The following is a 15,533-nucleotide window of genomic DNA, read 5'->3' as shown; positions in this document are numbered from 1 at the left end:
GTTATGAATTCTTGGACACATTGACACCTGTAATACTAGCTATATGTACATTGTCCCATTGTCACAAATCCAATCAGGGCACTCCCTCGGTTTTCGTATCCAATACCTCCAAAAATGAAGCTGGCTCTGCTTCTTCATTAACCTTCACCAAAGTAGTTGCTACTTGCACATGCTCTCCCTCCTTGGTACGTTTATCATTCAAGTAATTTTGAGCATACTGCAGTGCAAGTCTTCGTCGGGGCCCTGGTACATTCTTCCCTAGCCAGGTGTAGACCGCCGGGAGTGCATGGTCGTCCAAGATATAGATACCATCAGACTGAAGTGAAGTTCTCTGTACAGCAACAGCAACGACCTGCCAGCCATCGACGTCTCCGTTCAGTCGGTATAATGCCGGGGGCTCGACCGGAGTCTCTAACGGTACGTCCAATACAGGAGAAGTGACTCCCGCTGCCGCAAGGAACTCTGCTTGGTCCGAAGTCCCCTCATCTGCACAGTTATCATTAATACGCACAGAACCACAGCTCAGCCGATTAACGCACTCACCAAACACTTGAAATTTAGCCTGAGGAACCCTCCATTGTCCCAAGTACATCATATATTCAGCTGCTTTGTACCTCGCCCAAGCGGTACTCTTCTTGGTGTTAAATTGCCAATAGAGTGGGCCTTTGTCGAGTACGTAGACGATCGCCTGGCGCATAACCAACCCCTCGAGAGGTATTTCGCGCACTATAAGCTGTTTCCCGTCCTCTGACCGTGTCTTGAGCACCTTACCACGCGTCGTGACCATTGTGTACATCTTCTTTGCATCTTCAGGCAACATGGTGAGGACGCTATGGAACCCCGTCGATACGCCCCCATGCAAGATCATGAAGTGGGGGAAATAGGATAAGTATCGAGGGGATTCGTAGTTTTGGATCTCGCGGTATTGTGTCACGTTGCCTCCGAGGTCTGATGGGTGCTCTGAGTATCCATTCATGCTCGGAGTGTATGATAGGATGACGTACGTTCCTCGAGTTCAGCAGCCTTGAATGCAGCTGTGGCAGCTTGATCCAGAGTCGTATCTTCTCCTTGCCAAAAATGCAGATCGTATCGGAGCGGGGTGTCCTTCTTGCCATCAGGCTGGTACGTCTGTATGGGGAGTTAGAACCTCTCATGTCCCAATCTCAGTCGTCGCCACTCACATGCAAAACAATATACGAATCGCCGTCATAGAAAGTCCCATATTTCTTCTCGTGTTCCACCCAGTCGCTACAATCAACAATCGCAAAGTTCTCTACCCTCCATATTTGAAAACCAGGTTTGATACCAGCTTTCGCCCAAGCTGATTCTTTGGCGCCAGCGTGTTGGCGGACGCGTCTTTCGAGCTGTATTGGCAATCAACTGTCAAAGCGTCAACAAAGCGGTCCTGAAACTCACATCGGAGCCTAAAAGTGCAATACTAACGTCGTACACAGGCATTATACGCAAAAATCGATGTTCACGATGGCGGTAGGGTTAGAGGGACGATGAACCAGATAGGGAACACAATACGCCACACGTGTCTACACAAAGCGCCGGAAAAGCTTTATCAGACTCTTCATCGCGGAATGGAAATAAGCTGTGGTAGAATAAGGCGCTTATCCATAGTGCACTGCCATCATCGCTTGAACCGAATTATAGGGAGCTATCAGAAAGAGAGGTATCAAAGACATCGATTATCGTCTCATCTTCATCTTCTGAATCTTCTGCTGAATCTTCTCCCCAACGTCTTATTGTAAACACATCTGCTTCACCCTCTGCTCTCAAAATACTATCCATGTCAAGTATCAGAAAAATGTCATGGTGAGACAATATTGGGACTTACTGATCAAAAAGTGAGATCGTCTCATCCTCCCCTTCATCATCCTCAACATCATCTTCATGCAGTGTCGGATGTGGCCCAAAAAGTGCTCGTAGAAACGTTCTTTGCGCCGCTAGATCTTGTGGTTGAAGCGTCCTCACAGTCGGTGAAGTAAAAAGGAGATTTTGAACAGCAGGCGACGAAGGCGTAGGGCTATGAAGTATGATTTGTCGTTCGACGCCCGAAGTCGCGATATGTAGCAAGGACGGATGAATCGCAACAGAATTCACGATTGATTTGTGCCCTTCAATTGACTGTCAGCAATAAAACCCCTAAACAGAAGATGATTACCATTCAGTCTCGCTAATGGCATCGATATTTCATAAGGCACGTATCTGCTCTCCCACTTGCCTTCCGCAAATGCTAGTACTTGCACGTCAGGCATCCCGTCCGGATATATGACTGTACACACTGACCTACAGTATCCGGCCATTCGCGGGCATACCAGTCATGAGGGGTGATCTCCTGTCTAAGCCCTTGCAAAGTCATCAAAGGAGGAATCCTCCATACATAAGCCCTGAAATCATCAGACCCAGCACCGTACATATCATCTTCATCCATGCCAGGACCACCGAAAGCGCCTGACTAGACGCAGTGAGCTGAGGTGCAATCTTGACGCGAAGAAACGAAGTGACATACTTTCATCGTACATGAATTGGTGTATGATCGTTGGGGCGGAGAGATAGAGGTTCCATCGGGAGTGTTGCGACCTGTGCATATAGCCAGGGGATGTGGATCTGACGTGGCGTATATCGTTGGGAAATAGTGCTAGAGCATGTTAAGAAAAACCTAAAATTGGAGGGGAAAACCTTACAAGGAACGTCACGGCTAATTTGCCTCCTAGAGAGAGTATGAAGCAGCACGACACAACTTGTGGTCCAAAACCCACCATCGCGATCAAAAGTCAAACTGCTGCTCTCCGGATTACTAAGATAACCCGCCGACTTTCTCGACAACTTCGCAGTGTTATACTATCACTCGTCTCATGAGTCAATCTATAGCAGCAGTACCAGAGACGAACATACCACTCTCACGATCCCACCATTCGACCGTCTCGACAACGGCCCAAACGTCATCCTCGTATCCCGGAGACAAACATGCCCATGCACGTCGCAAGTCGCAAAAACATGCTCCATAACAGGGTGATGTTGCACGCCTGTGAATGCAGCCGTATGTTGAAGCGTCCCCTGCGCCGCGCTCATTCTGCCTCCAGCACGGCTGTCGTGCAGTATGAGTTTTCCGTCTTCGCTGTGAGATGCCGATTTAGACTCGGATACGGGCGAGTTGGAATAGAACGTGCCTAGCGCTGAGAAATATCTCGTCTTCGTATGGATGGCATGTAAGCGCTCGGACGCTATCCTATGCTCCTTGACGTCATTCCGAGTCTCATAAAAAGTGAGTGGGTGCTTACATCGTGATCTCCGTACCGTTCAACGGAAGACAACCAACCCCTCTCACCAATACTAGTACTACCAACCTCCCGCAACGTCGAAACATCGTACTTCAAAATAACATCGTCCGCTCCTCCACTAAAACAACTGATCAACACTGTAACACAACACATGACATGATATGAATCCTTACCTATACAAATACTGATTCGTAGCTGAGAAATCAAGCGCCAGTACATTTCCCTATCCAACCATAAGCACCGATGACCAAACGATGGACCAAAAAAAACTCACCATAGGCCCAGCAAAAGCATGCCCTGGACAAAACACGTCCTCCTGACTGAAATCCCAAAGCAACACACGGCAATCGTCTCCAGCGCTTGCGAGCCATCTGCCATCGTGCCTCGAGAAGGCGAGGTAGTTGACGCATGATTTGTGGGCTGTTAGTTTCCTGTGAAGGGTAGGCGTTAGATGCTATTATGAATAGTATGTGATGAGCAGCAGGGTGGGCATGCACAATGCAATGCTTAAACTCAAGTTACGATAATGGATATTATGATATGAATGTGATGCGCGCGATGAGAAATGTGATACATACGCACGAAGGACACGCGCAGCACCTGCACCGTGTACACAGGGTATTCACACATCGAACCACGACGACACATACACATACCTGGAATACGAAAACCCACACTCATAAAACTTCCTCAACGCATCCTTCCTTGCAAGATGGATAGATCGTGAAGTTAACGATTCCGTCGGACAAAACTTGTTCAAGGTACGACGCATGTGCATGATGCGTGTGGTTGTTCCTGTTCCTGTGCGTGGTCTCGTCGTTTCATCAAATTCAGGCGCGTCGAGAATCGAAGAACCATCAATATTAAAATTATGAGATCTCGGGTGTTGCGGGGCGGACGGGGCGTTGGAGGTCAGCGTGATGTCGATGATGTGGTGGCACTGGTTCCGTGGATGCGATAAGCAGCTTACTAAACACAGTACTATTAAATATGCTTATAAGCGCTTAGCCCAGGCTGAACAGCTGTGCGATCGTGATGAATAACGAGAGCGAGCAGAAAGCATACAATGCTACATACACGATATCGACGAGGGGATGATACAACTACTATATAACAGTGCATTACGCACGTGCGTACTCGATAGATAGATAGAGAGATAGATAGCAACGGCACCGAGAGTGGGGGGGGGGGAGAGGATTACTCTAAAGGAATCGGAACCAAAGAGCGACAGAAATAAAAGGGAGGAAAGAAAATTACTCGAAAACACTAGCTAAGATACTTCCTACACGTCAAGATAACCTGATCCTAGCCTATGTACGCATCTATGTATAACACCCTCGCAAGGGTCTTTCTATGTGGGGTTTTGAAAACATGAGTGAAAAGAGAGGGGAATGATGAGAACAGGTAGGAAATAAGGTATTAAGAAGTGGATTGATGTTGGAGCAGTGGGCGTGAATAGATTGTTTGCAGAGGGGAATCAACCAACGCGACGAGCACGAACCAAAAAAAAAAAGAAGAGCAAACCAACCAAAAAAAAAACCAAAAGCAATAAGGGAGGAAGTACATCACCTCCCGGACCTCGTAGCAGCCTCGAACTCTTTGAAGCCCGGAAGCTCCACCTTCCTCCTATCACTACACGTGCTCATAAACGTCCCTTCATCATCACTACTGCTCTCATCCTCATCCATATCCATCGGAAGCCCCTCCCCATCACCCTCACCCTTCTCTCTATCACCCACACTCTCACTCGCACCTATATTCAGAGGCGGTAGAGTAATGGGCGGCGAATTGCTCCTCGAGGTAGGAACCGAACTCGACGCAAACACATTCGTCGTACTCCGAGCCTTGTTTTTCAGACCCAACCCCATACCCATACCCCCATTCATACCCAAATGATGCGAATTCGGCCAGCTCGTATTTCGTGGTGGGTGGCTAGCGTTAATGGGCGTCATTCCGAATGCCATCCGGACAGAATATGCGAGGTGGGGGTTCGTGTGGGGATGGGGGGGCGAATTGGGTCTTGAACCGCTCGGACTGGTAGTCATCGTACTGCTCTCGAACACTGGTTTAGAGCTGTACATCCCGCTCCCCACCAACGGATATGTAGAACTCCCAGGGCTGCTTCCACTACTACTCGGCCCACTTGAAAGTTGGGGCGTCGGGAGATTATGTAAGGCTCGCTCGGAAGCTTGGGCTTGTGCGGCAAGAGAGAGTTGACCGGGGTATGTTTTTACATGTGGAATCGGCTCGAATGAACCTGAACCTTGTTTTCGGGAAGCTGGGAAAAAGGTACCGCGGGTTGGGGGACTGCTGACGATGCTGGAGCGACGGGAACGTTGGCGGATAGGTTCGTCTATAGGGCTGATAGGCACATCCACAGGGGGTAGCGAGATGGGTGACGGGGCCCTTGATGGGTTGGTTGAATGAAGATTGAGGGTGCGAAGTGGGCCAAGGAATGGGCTTGTACTTGGTGTGAAGGTGAATTCTGTAGCTTTGATGCCGGAGGGTGGGGAGAACTCTGCAGGGCCGGGATATGTGGGACGAGATTGTGGATGTTGTGCGGCGTGAGTGTCGGAATCGGAACTCAAAGGAGAGGGGGAATCTTCGTGTGTTACGAGATGCCGATAAGCTGGGGGATGAAGGGTTGAGTTCAGGGTGCGGGGTTTGGGAGCTTCGGGGTATGACTGGAGTGCAGGGACAGAGCGGGGGTCTTGTGACATAGGAGTCATTTGCCAGGCAGGGCCGCTCATTCTTCTTTTTGCTCGCATAAATTTGTCTGAAGATCTGATGTCTTCGTCTTCGTTCCAATCACGGGTGCTTGAAACACCGAAATAGCCATCAGCTGCTGGGCCCTTTAAAGATATTGTTGAGTGGACGGGGGAATTGGAAGCGCTTTTTGATGTACATCCGCGGAAGTAGATTGCCTCGGCGTTCCGGGCTTCATACTCTGCACGGCGAAGGGCCTCTGCATGCCGAGCCTCGTATTCTGCGCGACGGAGAGCCTCTTCTCGTTCGAGTGCGTAAAGCTCATCCATTGCTAGACTGGATAGAGTTGAAAAAGCGGAAGGGTTTGATGAAACTGGGACATGAGTTTGTGAGCGTCTTGGGTGAGAAGGCTCATAAGAGGCAAGTGAAGTTGGACGGGCATATGATTCACCCTAGAATCAGAGGGTTATTTTTATTGGATGAAGGAGAGAAATGGAAGATACCTCATCGTCACTATTTGCTCTACTTCTAGCCTTCTTCTTTACTCTGATAGAAGTTCCTTGAGGGTCCGAGCGAGGCAAGGAATGTAGGTTGATGCCTGGACCGGTGTGATCATCTATGATTGAGATATCTTGTTTTGCCTTTTGTTTACCTTTGGTATTTGAAGCACCAGACAAAGAATTATCGTTGTTGTGAATGCGTGAATGTCTTGTGAGTTCGTCTGAGCGAGAGAAACGTTTCTCGCAAGATGGAAAAGTGCAGACAAAGGGTTTTTCGCCTGTATGAGTGCGAATGTGACGAGTCTATAAGATGTCGATCATATGAGATCAGCACGTTGTCTGTAGAGAATAATAAATAAAAAAAGGAATGATAGGTTTACCTGGTGTTCTAGTCTACTGAAAGCACGACCGCATAGAGGATAAGGACATTTGTAGGGACGAGGAGCGACTTTATCGTTGGATGGAGGTGGCGGTAGTTGAGTCTCCATTGTGGTTAGGATGAAGAAGGAATGAAAAAATGAGGCAGAGTATAAGTAGGCGCTAGAGTATGTAATATGGGGGGTCGCTCGGAGTCCGGGGTAGAGAGAGGCGTGTATTCAACGTGCAAGGGTCCAACGTGGAAACGGTAAAATAAAATAAATTATAAACTTTTTATTATATAATAATATACCCCGCCTTATCGTTATCTTACCCCGATATTATTCTAAGAAAATTGAATACCATGTCCCTCCCCGACTACACCGCATCAACCCCAACCTCCCCCCTCTCTCATCCGCCGACCCTTTATCGCTTTGCCACGTGCTTATAAGCATACCCCCTTCCCTTTGCCGAGATCACGCGCCTTCAGTTCGTTTCCTTCTTGCTTGTATCGTTGTCGTATTGACATGATCCACCTGCACAACATCTCAAATTCATCCCAGCAAAGTTCCCGATTATTTACCGCGCAAACAGCGAACAATGTGCTAGAACATCTTTCGGTCCCTTCAATGTAAGCCGACGATGATCTCACACTTTGGTAACATTGACAACAACTCCACGGCTCCCCCCTCTCGGCATTCATCCAAAGAACACGGCGCATCATTCCCAGGCTTCGAGGGTCTAGATTCTATCCCCGCGCAGAGCGAAATGAACGAATGAGCATCTCGGATCCCTCAAAGTATTCGGAGATTCCAAACTCCGGTTCAGTCAACGTTGACGACAACTCACCTACGTAAAGCTCACTCGCCTAGCAAAGACCTCCATGATGCAATGGGCCGCTAGGTTGTGCGAAAATACGGCATCTACAATTCTCCACATGGCTCCCCCCACATGCCGAACGCCCCTCTCAAAGGAGGCGTACACTCAACTCAAACTGTTTCATCGACAACGTTGACAACCACGCATGTGGGAAAATATGGGACTATCCCCTCATCCGCCCTTGCTCAAATTCCTCACAGTAGAAATCTCCACGCAAAGAGCATAATGTGCTATTAGCCCATCATCCGGGCATCCAGATTGTATTTCATAGTATCGTACGGTATGACACTCATTGAGTCATTATCCAGACGGAAATGAACTTGCACCCCTCAAACCAGTTCTACAGCGCAACATTAATGATGACACCACGGATTCTGGGAAAATACGGGATGTACGACTCCCGAAAGGCTCCCTCACGTGGCAAAAGTTTCTCCTCATTGCCGGAAGGCTTTCCTCGTATGCCTCAACATTCCACACCGACATACTTAGAATCTACGCGTCTGGGAGTTTACGCGTTTCGCTTAGCCCACACGCGCTTCCTTTCACACCTTATCCGCTTCATGTATCAGAACGTCAGACTCGGAGTGACAGTGAGAGTAAGTCATGTGCTGTGAGTCATATTTTGTGTGCTATATACTGTATGCTGTGTTCTGTTCTTTTCTATTGGGTTGTTGACGAGAAGGCGTTGGTAGGAGACAACGGATGTGTGAACATGTGAGCAAGTTGTGATCTACTTTGAAGGAGGAATTTGACATTAATATTGATGGGCTAGAACAAGAACCAGAATCACGTCAACGAGGATGCTTCATACCATCTGGAGAAACGTTATTGCAAACTTTGGCCTATTTAGTATTTGGTAATGGCCCGCTTTTGAAGTTCCGAGCATCCAGATGCCTAAAATCTCGACCGTACTATGCGAGCCTCGGACAAGCTATGTAGGCTGCTACTGTTTCCAACAGCACTGTAAAACCTATGGTTACAGTCATGCTCACAGCCCCGCCGCCATGCGCATTCCAGAGATTTCATAAAGCCACAGTGCCAGCAACTGCGACGGCTTCTCGTCATGTCATGATCCGCGCGATGAGGGAAATGAAGCGTCTTGGATCCCTCGATGGAGATGGGGACACGGATCTACAGTGCCACATTGACGACCACACGAACGGTAACGGGAACGTCCAGGAAGGATACCCACGTACCGAAAGCTTCCCCTGGTCCCTGTCCGCGCCAAGAGGAAAATGAAGCCGTCTCGGAGTAATCAATGGAGAATCGACCACACAAAGACAAACGGGAAAGTTCGGGAGGGACCTCTCGACTCCCGTTTATGCGGAGAGAAACGAAAATAAATTGGGGCCTTCAAGGAGAATTGGTAACGTCATAATGCATATCGGAAAATGGGATGTACTATAACCCACCGAACAGCGAAAGCTTCCCCCATATGCTACGTTATGTTACATCACAGGATGCCTCTGGAAGTCAAACACGCACGTTCTGTGGCATGAAGCGCTTCATCATGCTGGCCTTATTTCCTTCATGTTCGTTGTTTAGACGACGAACATACATTCATGATACCCATGATTCCGAGGGAGTTGTCCGTCGCAATGTGTGATGTCATGATCATCATTGAAATGCGCATGCGTGCTGGAAGGAACGATCTCGTGTTCTATCTCGTCCTACTACATGCGGGAGACTGCTTGTTAGCTATTCACTAATCCATGCTGACTTGCTTTGTCCCGGTCCTCGTTTTTTCATGCTTCTCCGAACGCTTTTGTGATTTCGGAGCCGACAGTAGGGGTGCAAGGTTAATGTGAATGTTATCTTGCCACAGCACAGTCCGGAAGTTGACGAATGTCATGTGCACATGGGCGCCGCAAACTCGAAAATTTCTAATCAACACATGTTCGTGGAGCCTGAGTGAAAATGTTCACATAATAAACACAACCCTGCCTCAGGCCAAGTACTAGTGCCACAAGACCAAAGCCTATGTAGGAAATGCGAGTGACCGGGCGTGCTTCGCCGAAACCTAGTAGGTCAAAACTTTCAATTTGCACCGCCGAAAAAAACCTGTGTAAACAATTGTCAGATCTCAGAAGACTCTAGCTCGGGCTCATTGCGGTGCCATGGGGTGAAGCGGCATCTCCCTTAACTTAAGTTCAAACTTCAAGTTCTCCCTGCCCCTGCCAGGCCCTTATCTACCCCAAACTTCTGTCGGTGGGCGTAGGTTTGAAGTCCGATCAGGCTTCAGATGGCGTAGATCTAGGTCCAGAATGTGTCTGGGCATAAGTTAACTCAAGTATGGTCACTTGAATCTGAGTTCTGAGCCCGGGGTCGAGTCGAGCCTCACCGCGGCAGCGCCCGCACCGTTTTCGCAAACTAGATGCCATCATGATTAACATCGGTACCATGCGTACCGCAACGTCCCCAAATCCCTGTCCGTCCGACTCTTTCCAAAAGGGCTTTTAATATAAGTATGCTAATACTAATTAGTGCCAGTGGGTGGTAGGTATCCTCATATACACGTATGCGTAGATCCCGAATTTCTGGGTATGACCCTAGCACGGGTGTCGATGATAGATTCTGCCCATCGATATGAAATAGCCGTGTCACGTCATGTTTTCGATTTTTGATTCATGATGTCGATACAACCGGTTTCGAGGTAGGAGAGGGATGGGACGGGATACGGTCCTGGACGGGCCGGCCGTATCATAGCTATCGTTCAATTTTGGTGCGGGGTTCTTTGGGAATGGGCACAGCGCACGGAAGAGGCAGTCGTCTTACTCATGAAAGGCAAGGCGTAGAACACTGCACCCTGGAAAACGTCCAGAAGGCAAGCATTATGTATGTGCCGCGCGCAGTACTTGCTTCCAACACCCCATACGCAGCACCAACACCACAGTCGTGGAGCCAGTAGCTTGAAATGAAGAAGATTCCATCAGATCTCCCTGTAGATCTTGGTGCGTGGTCTTATCATGCATGCCCACAATATGACTCCGTGTCAATAAAATGACTGGATAGAACTGAATCGGGGATTCAGAAAACAGCGACCGCCTGTCGGATGCAATTTTAAAAAGCGATAAGGACAAGGATGGCGTCGACATCAATGCATATGACGATTGCGATTATGAATGCAGTATAGTAATTTTTCATGTGATTACGATTATGACTTGATCGTGTAATCCAGAATCCAGACCCCAGAATAGTCTGAATAGATCAACGTCGTCTAGTTCTGGTAGTCTGGAATTTCGATGTCTCGCGACGTAACCGCCTGCCCAGGTTAGCATAATTGGGTAGATAGCACGTGAAGAGCAAGACACGTACCTGCTAGCTCTTTCTTTTTCGATTTCTCGTCTCTCTACTTCTTCTGCTGTGAGCACCTCGAACCGTGTTCGGAATTCTTCTGCTTCTGTCCATTCGCGCCATACGCTTTGGAGAACTTTCGGGCCTTTTGTACGGCCCCAGCCTAGGCCCAGCCCAGTTTTATCTTTCATGCCTTCGGTTTCTTTGTCGCCGCCGATGACGCCCCATTCGATAGCGTCTTTCTTGTGCTTTATGAGTTCTTCATGGATCGCATGGGCTATGAGCGGCAGCGCTTCTCCAGACAACCCTAGCTCGGTACAGAGCTGCGAGGCAAATGCTTCAGGCATCAGAGGCGAAAGCAAGTCCCACTCTATATGATCGAGTAAATGATACGTCGCTATCTGCACGTCGATCTGTAAATGTCAATGAGGTAACTAAATTCGACATCATCACCAGGAGAACAAGCGCACACTTAAAATAACACGACACTCGGGAACTTCTTCGCCCGCTTCAACTGCAACATGTGGATCCAAAGATAAGTCGATAGCATTGTCTACACCTATATCCATGGAAGCGACGCCTTCGTGGTCTTCAATCTGGGCACGAATTTGATTTGCGACTGTTTCTGCCCATGGGACGGTGGGGAGGTCGAGGTCCGCGCAGAATACCTTGGCAAATGATTCAGGTTTTATCAGGGTCTCGTTCAAGTTCCAGACGAAGCAGTCCCGTATTCGAAGGGTGTCTGTTTCGAATTCAACACGGATAGGGACTAGAGAGGCGCGCGTTTGTGCTTGTACTTCAAGTAAGTCAGGCGCACTGGAGCATGTGTGTGTACAATGAGGATACTATAGTAGTAGCAGCAGTGGTACGCACGGATATTCATGTGCAGTTGGAGCGACAGGTTTTGCTTTTATAAAGCGGCTTGGAGGAATCATACCTAAATAGCTCTGATCCAGCTCTCCCTTGTCGTTCTGCATGGGTGTAGGGCGCCGTTGTGGTTGTGGCTGGGGCGTGGACATGCCACTACCTGAGTGAAAAACGGACATGCCAGTTCCCATTCTCCGGGTCCTCAAAGTTGTCCTCACACCTCCATTACCGACAAAATCAGAGTCATCGGATTCGATAGCACCAGCATCCGGGAATTCGTCCCCTGAGCCTGGCTCTGCGTAGTTGATCATACCGCCACGACGGGTGGAGGCTCTTGTGTTTCCGGCTGCTGCAGAAGGCTGAGTGAGTACGGGTTGGACGAGGAGGGTCGTTCCTGTGCGTAGGCGGGATGGGTAGGTGGAGTGGAGAGCTTGTGAGACAACAGGAAGTGGATGGCGGGGTGGATTTGGTGGGGAAGGAGGAGGGACTTGTACAGGTGCTACCGGTTGAGGAGGTGGTTGGTATACTGGAGTAGCGACGATCTGTTGTGTCAGAACCGGTTGCGCAGTACTAGTCTTTGCAGTGCGATGACGAGCACGGGTGCTAGTCTTGTTCGGATTGGTTGTCGACCAAGTGTGAACATTTTTAAGGTAAGCTGAAACGAGTTTGTTCAGTGAGGAGTGTATGAGTTGATGGAATCAACCTTTGGATGTTGATTGTTGAGGTGCGGGTGATACATAGTGCTGGAACTGGTTTGTAGGATTATTGGCTGCATTTGAGAGCTGCGTGATAGTTTGTCGCAATTGTAAATCTGTTAAGTTCGTCATATTCGTCGGGTAAGCCGTCGAGGATGCGTCGGTCATCTTAGCAGTTGACCGAACCGTTGTTGAGCAGTAGTAGAGATTTTAATTGGCTGACTAATATTATGCTACTGATGTAACTCAGGCACTACGTAATAATATACATTATACAATTTTTTGGGCATCTACCGCATACCATGACAGCCGCAGGAACTGCCAAAACTCCATACAAGATGAGATTTATACAAATATTATGAAATAGTGTACTGTAACCAGTTGCAACATGTTGCACTCGAAGATGATCAGTTTCAAGAAAGAAGCACAGTACTAATATGGTAACTCACATCTCAACACTGTCCTCTCCCAATCCAGCAAGTTTTGATTGGGCATCATATTCCTATCATCCTGTGAATATGTAGGATGGGATAAGACCATGACCCTGTTTAAATCTGCAGTGTATTCATTACTGATGATATAGCACTGAAATAGCTGGTGTGTAGGCTGGTGACCAGTTGATGTGTGCTTTATCTTGCTACAGTTTTTGCCTACATAGATTCTGGACCTTCATGCAGTAGGATATAATCTGGCTCACCAGTTACTTGCAACTCACTTCACTTCCCTTGCTACAAGTCATAGTTAGTAGAATCACTTTTGGATTTTAGTACTTCGTGCAATCAATATTTTATTCATTTGGAATGATTGTTTGGCCTGACTGCTGCCATTTTGCTTATTGATATCCCTAAGTCTTTCAACAGACTTCACATAGTTATACTACACAAGTTCTATACTTCAACAAACCGCCATATTCATTCAACAGAGACCTTGTTGTTTCACCAGAAGCTCACCAGAAGCTTCGCACGACCTTGGACCTTCATTTCTTGATGTTGGACCTTGACTGGACACATCACACTGACACTTCAGACACTTCTTCAGAACTCTGAATGTACTTGAGGTATCTTTTACTTCTCTCATCTTCGATCTTAACAAGATATCCCTTGCATTTTATATCAAGAGATAATAGGGAGAGTCAGAGTTGGCAATTTTGACACGATTCAGCGTTGGTTCCAAAAGATGATCCAGCATCAAGTTTTTTCACGGATGAATCGTGTGAAACATGAATCAGAGGTGAATCACTGGAACGCCTCTGGAGGCGTTCCACCTCTTGAATCACAGGTTTCGACCTTGATAAAAGATGTATTTTATTTGAGTGATAAATTAATTATAAACAAAAATATTTTATACATCCTGCTTGTCGCAGTCCTTCACAAATCTCTTCGACGTCTGCTATGGCAAAAAAAGATGCAAAGCTACCCCTGGCAAAGCCCTGAAGCCTTCAAAGGCCAAATCGACCCCAAGAAAAGCAAAGGTCAAGATGAGTGAGTCCGAAGATAACAGTGAACCCCTGGTAGATGAGAAGACAGACATTGAGTATGTACCTAAGACTTTTTGCAACCTTGGCCGTCTTGTGCTTATCAGAGTACAGCTGGACACCAGAACTCAGTGCGAAACTTCTATCTGCCATCACAGATGACCCTGATATCAAACAAGGCCTATTCCCCTCACCTGGAGCGAATCCAAGAACAGGTGGAAAGACAAAAGCAGCCTACCATTTAGTGCCGTGTGTCATACTGTTCGAAGAAGATGCAGAGTACAAGTTACCATTCTCGCAAGCTGTGACTCCAAAACAGAAACAGACCTGGGCTAACAAGATAAAAAACTGAATACAGAGGTGAGAATTGATGCCTGGTCTTACAAACTTACCTCATGGCCATGCAGAATGTCCGAGATTACACAAAAATACATGGAGGAGATGGATGAGACGGGTGCCGGCATAACTCGTGAAGATGAAATCAACATGAATGTCAAAAATGTGTTCACAACTAAATGGGGTACGTACTTTGAAAATTCAGCTTCCTACCAGTGCTAGGGTTAATTCTTGACTCCAGAAATCATCAAGGAGGTGTGCCCTTGGTTTTTTGAGATGCGTGAGCTCATTGCAGAGCACCCAAACCAGGTTCCTGTCCCCTTCGAGCTCTGGCTTAGTGTAAACGTAAACCACTGACTGGACCCTGCAAGACCCTCACTCGATAAGCAACCAAATTTTCATTGTCGGAGTCAGAGTCTGAAGAAAGCCTTTCAGCTATGAAGGGATCTTCATCATCATCAGAGTTGTTCCTCTCATGTTCATCGGCCTCCCACTGCATTGCAAAAGCATGCAGTCCAATACAAGCTGCTACCCAGTATGTTGTGAACTGATGAGACTTCTTGTCTTTAATTTGAACCCGAAGGCCCTTGAGTGAGTGAAATCGACCCTTGAGAAAGCCAATGGCATGCTCTGAACGTATCCGTACCATTGAGACATGGTTGTTGAACACATCATTCTCAGGAAGGTCTCGTTCAGGTTTTTTATAGGGCGCTATGACCCATGTCTGTAGCTGATTGCTTCGTTAGCACAGTGACAGATGTGAACACGAGTTGCTCACAGGATATGCAGAATCGGCCCAAACAAATTCCTCATCGTCAAGGAGGGTCTCGTGCTCCTGACAAAGATGTGTATCGTCCCATGCTGTTGAATTGTGAGTGCTGCCAGTATGTCCATAGCTAAAGTCGATGATATGAAGGTTGGGTAGTGAGACGATCTAAGTATGTGAGAATACAATTTTCAAAATTGAATTCACATTAGCAACGCACCTGTATGTTGAGGGAGTAATTGCACTTTCGATTGAAATAACTTTCACCATACCAATAGGGCCGATCATACAGTGGGATAAGTGTGCCATCGATGAGGCACCAGCCATCATGCCATGCCTTGCAGGAGTGCTTTTCGACCCATGTTTTTG

The 15,533-nt window shown here is 47.6% G+C and overlaps 5 protein-coding genes across 5 annotated transcripts; 1 reads left to right on the top strand and 4 right to left on the bottom strand.

Moving 5' to 3' along the window:
* Positions 1-73: 73 nt before the first annotated feature.
* On the bottom strand, positions 74-1,458 carry F5891DRAFT_1128097 (uncharacterized protein; the record flags this gene model as incomplete). Its single annotated transcript, XM_041364247.1, has 5 exons — positions 74-486; positions 544-948; positions 1,005-1,128; positions 1,182-1,364; positions 1,417-1,458. 5 exons carry the CDS (start codon positions 1,456-1,458, stop codon positions 74-76), a joined length of 1,167 nt encoding a protein of 388 aa, XP_041226920.1.
* A 97-nt stretch (positions 1,459-1,555) lies between these two features.
* Positions 1,556-4,489, bottom strand: F5891DRAFT_251447 (WD40 repeat-like protein). Its single transcript, XM_041371076.1, has 14 exons — positions 4,368-4,489; positions 3,947-4,312; positions 3,565-3,721; positions 3,464-3,513; positions 3,291-3,408; positions 3,180-3,238; positions 2,905-3,127; positions 2,769-2,850; positions 2,694-2,719; positions 2,519-2,647; positions 2,296-2,464; positions 2,171-2,242; positions 1,844-2,123; positions 1,556-1,789 (listed from the first exon to the last, which is right to left on the bottom strand). The coding sequence occupies exons 2-14, from the start codon at positions 4,066-4,068 to the stop codon at positions 1,654-1,656; spliced, it is 1,623 nt and encodes a 540-aa protein (XP_041226919.1). The 5' UTR covers positions 4,069-4,312; positions 4,368-4,489; the 3' UTR covers positions 1,556-1,653.
* Positions 4,490-4,855: 366 nt separating this feature from the next.
* On the bottom strand, positions 4,856-6,984 carry F5891DRAFT_1187629 (uncharacterized protein; the record flags this gene model as incomplete). The annotated part of the gene is made up of 3 exons (XM_041366880.1): positions 4,856-6,448; positions 6,500-6,799; positions 6,877-6,984. 3 exons carry the CDS (start codon positions 6,982-6,984, stop codon positions 4,856-4,858), a joined length of 2,001 nt encoding a protein of 666 aa, XP_041226918.1.
* A 3,805-nt stretch (positions 6,985-10,789) lies between these two features.
* Positions 10,790-12,785, bottom strand: F5891DRAFT_251393 (uncharacterized protein). Its single transcript, XM_041371075.1, has 5 exons — positions 12,597-12,785; positions 11,900-12,548; positions 11,497-11,842; positions 11,048-11,439; positions 10,790-10,994 (listed from the first exon to the last, which is right to left on the bottom strand). Exons 1-5 carry the CDS (start codon positions 12,754-12,756, stop codon positions 10,940-10,942), a joined length of 1,602 nt encoding a protein of 533 aa, XP_041226917.1. The 5' UTR covers positions 12,757-12,785; the 3' UTR covers positions 10,790-10,939.
* Positions 12,786-14,165: 1,380 nt separating this feature from the next.
* On the top strand, positions 14,166-14,333 carry F5891DRAFT_904018 (uncharacterized protein; the record flags this gene model as incomplete). The annotated part of the gene is made up of 1 exon (XM_041373518.1): positions 14,166-14,333. A coding segment is annotated over one exon (168 nt), but the record flags the coding sequence as incomplete, so codon positions are not given.
* Between the last annotated feature and the right edge of the window lie 1,200 nt (positions 14,334-15,533).

The sequence above is a fragment of the Suillus fuscotomentosus genome (genome assembly GCF_016647785.1).
Source record: "Suillus fuscotomentosus strain FC203 chromosome Unknown F5891scaffold_22, whole genome shotgun sequence".
Taxonomy (NCBI): Eukaryota; Fungi; Basidiomycota; class Agaricomycetes; order Boletales; family Suillaceae; genus Suillus; species Suillus fuscotomentosus.
The sequence above is the reverse complement of the archived record's forward strand: the minus strand, read 5'-3'. Positions and strand labels throughout refer to the sequence as shown.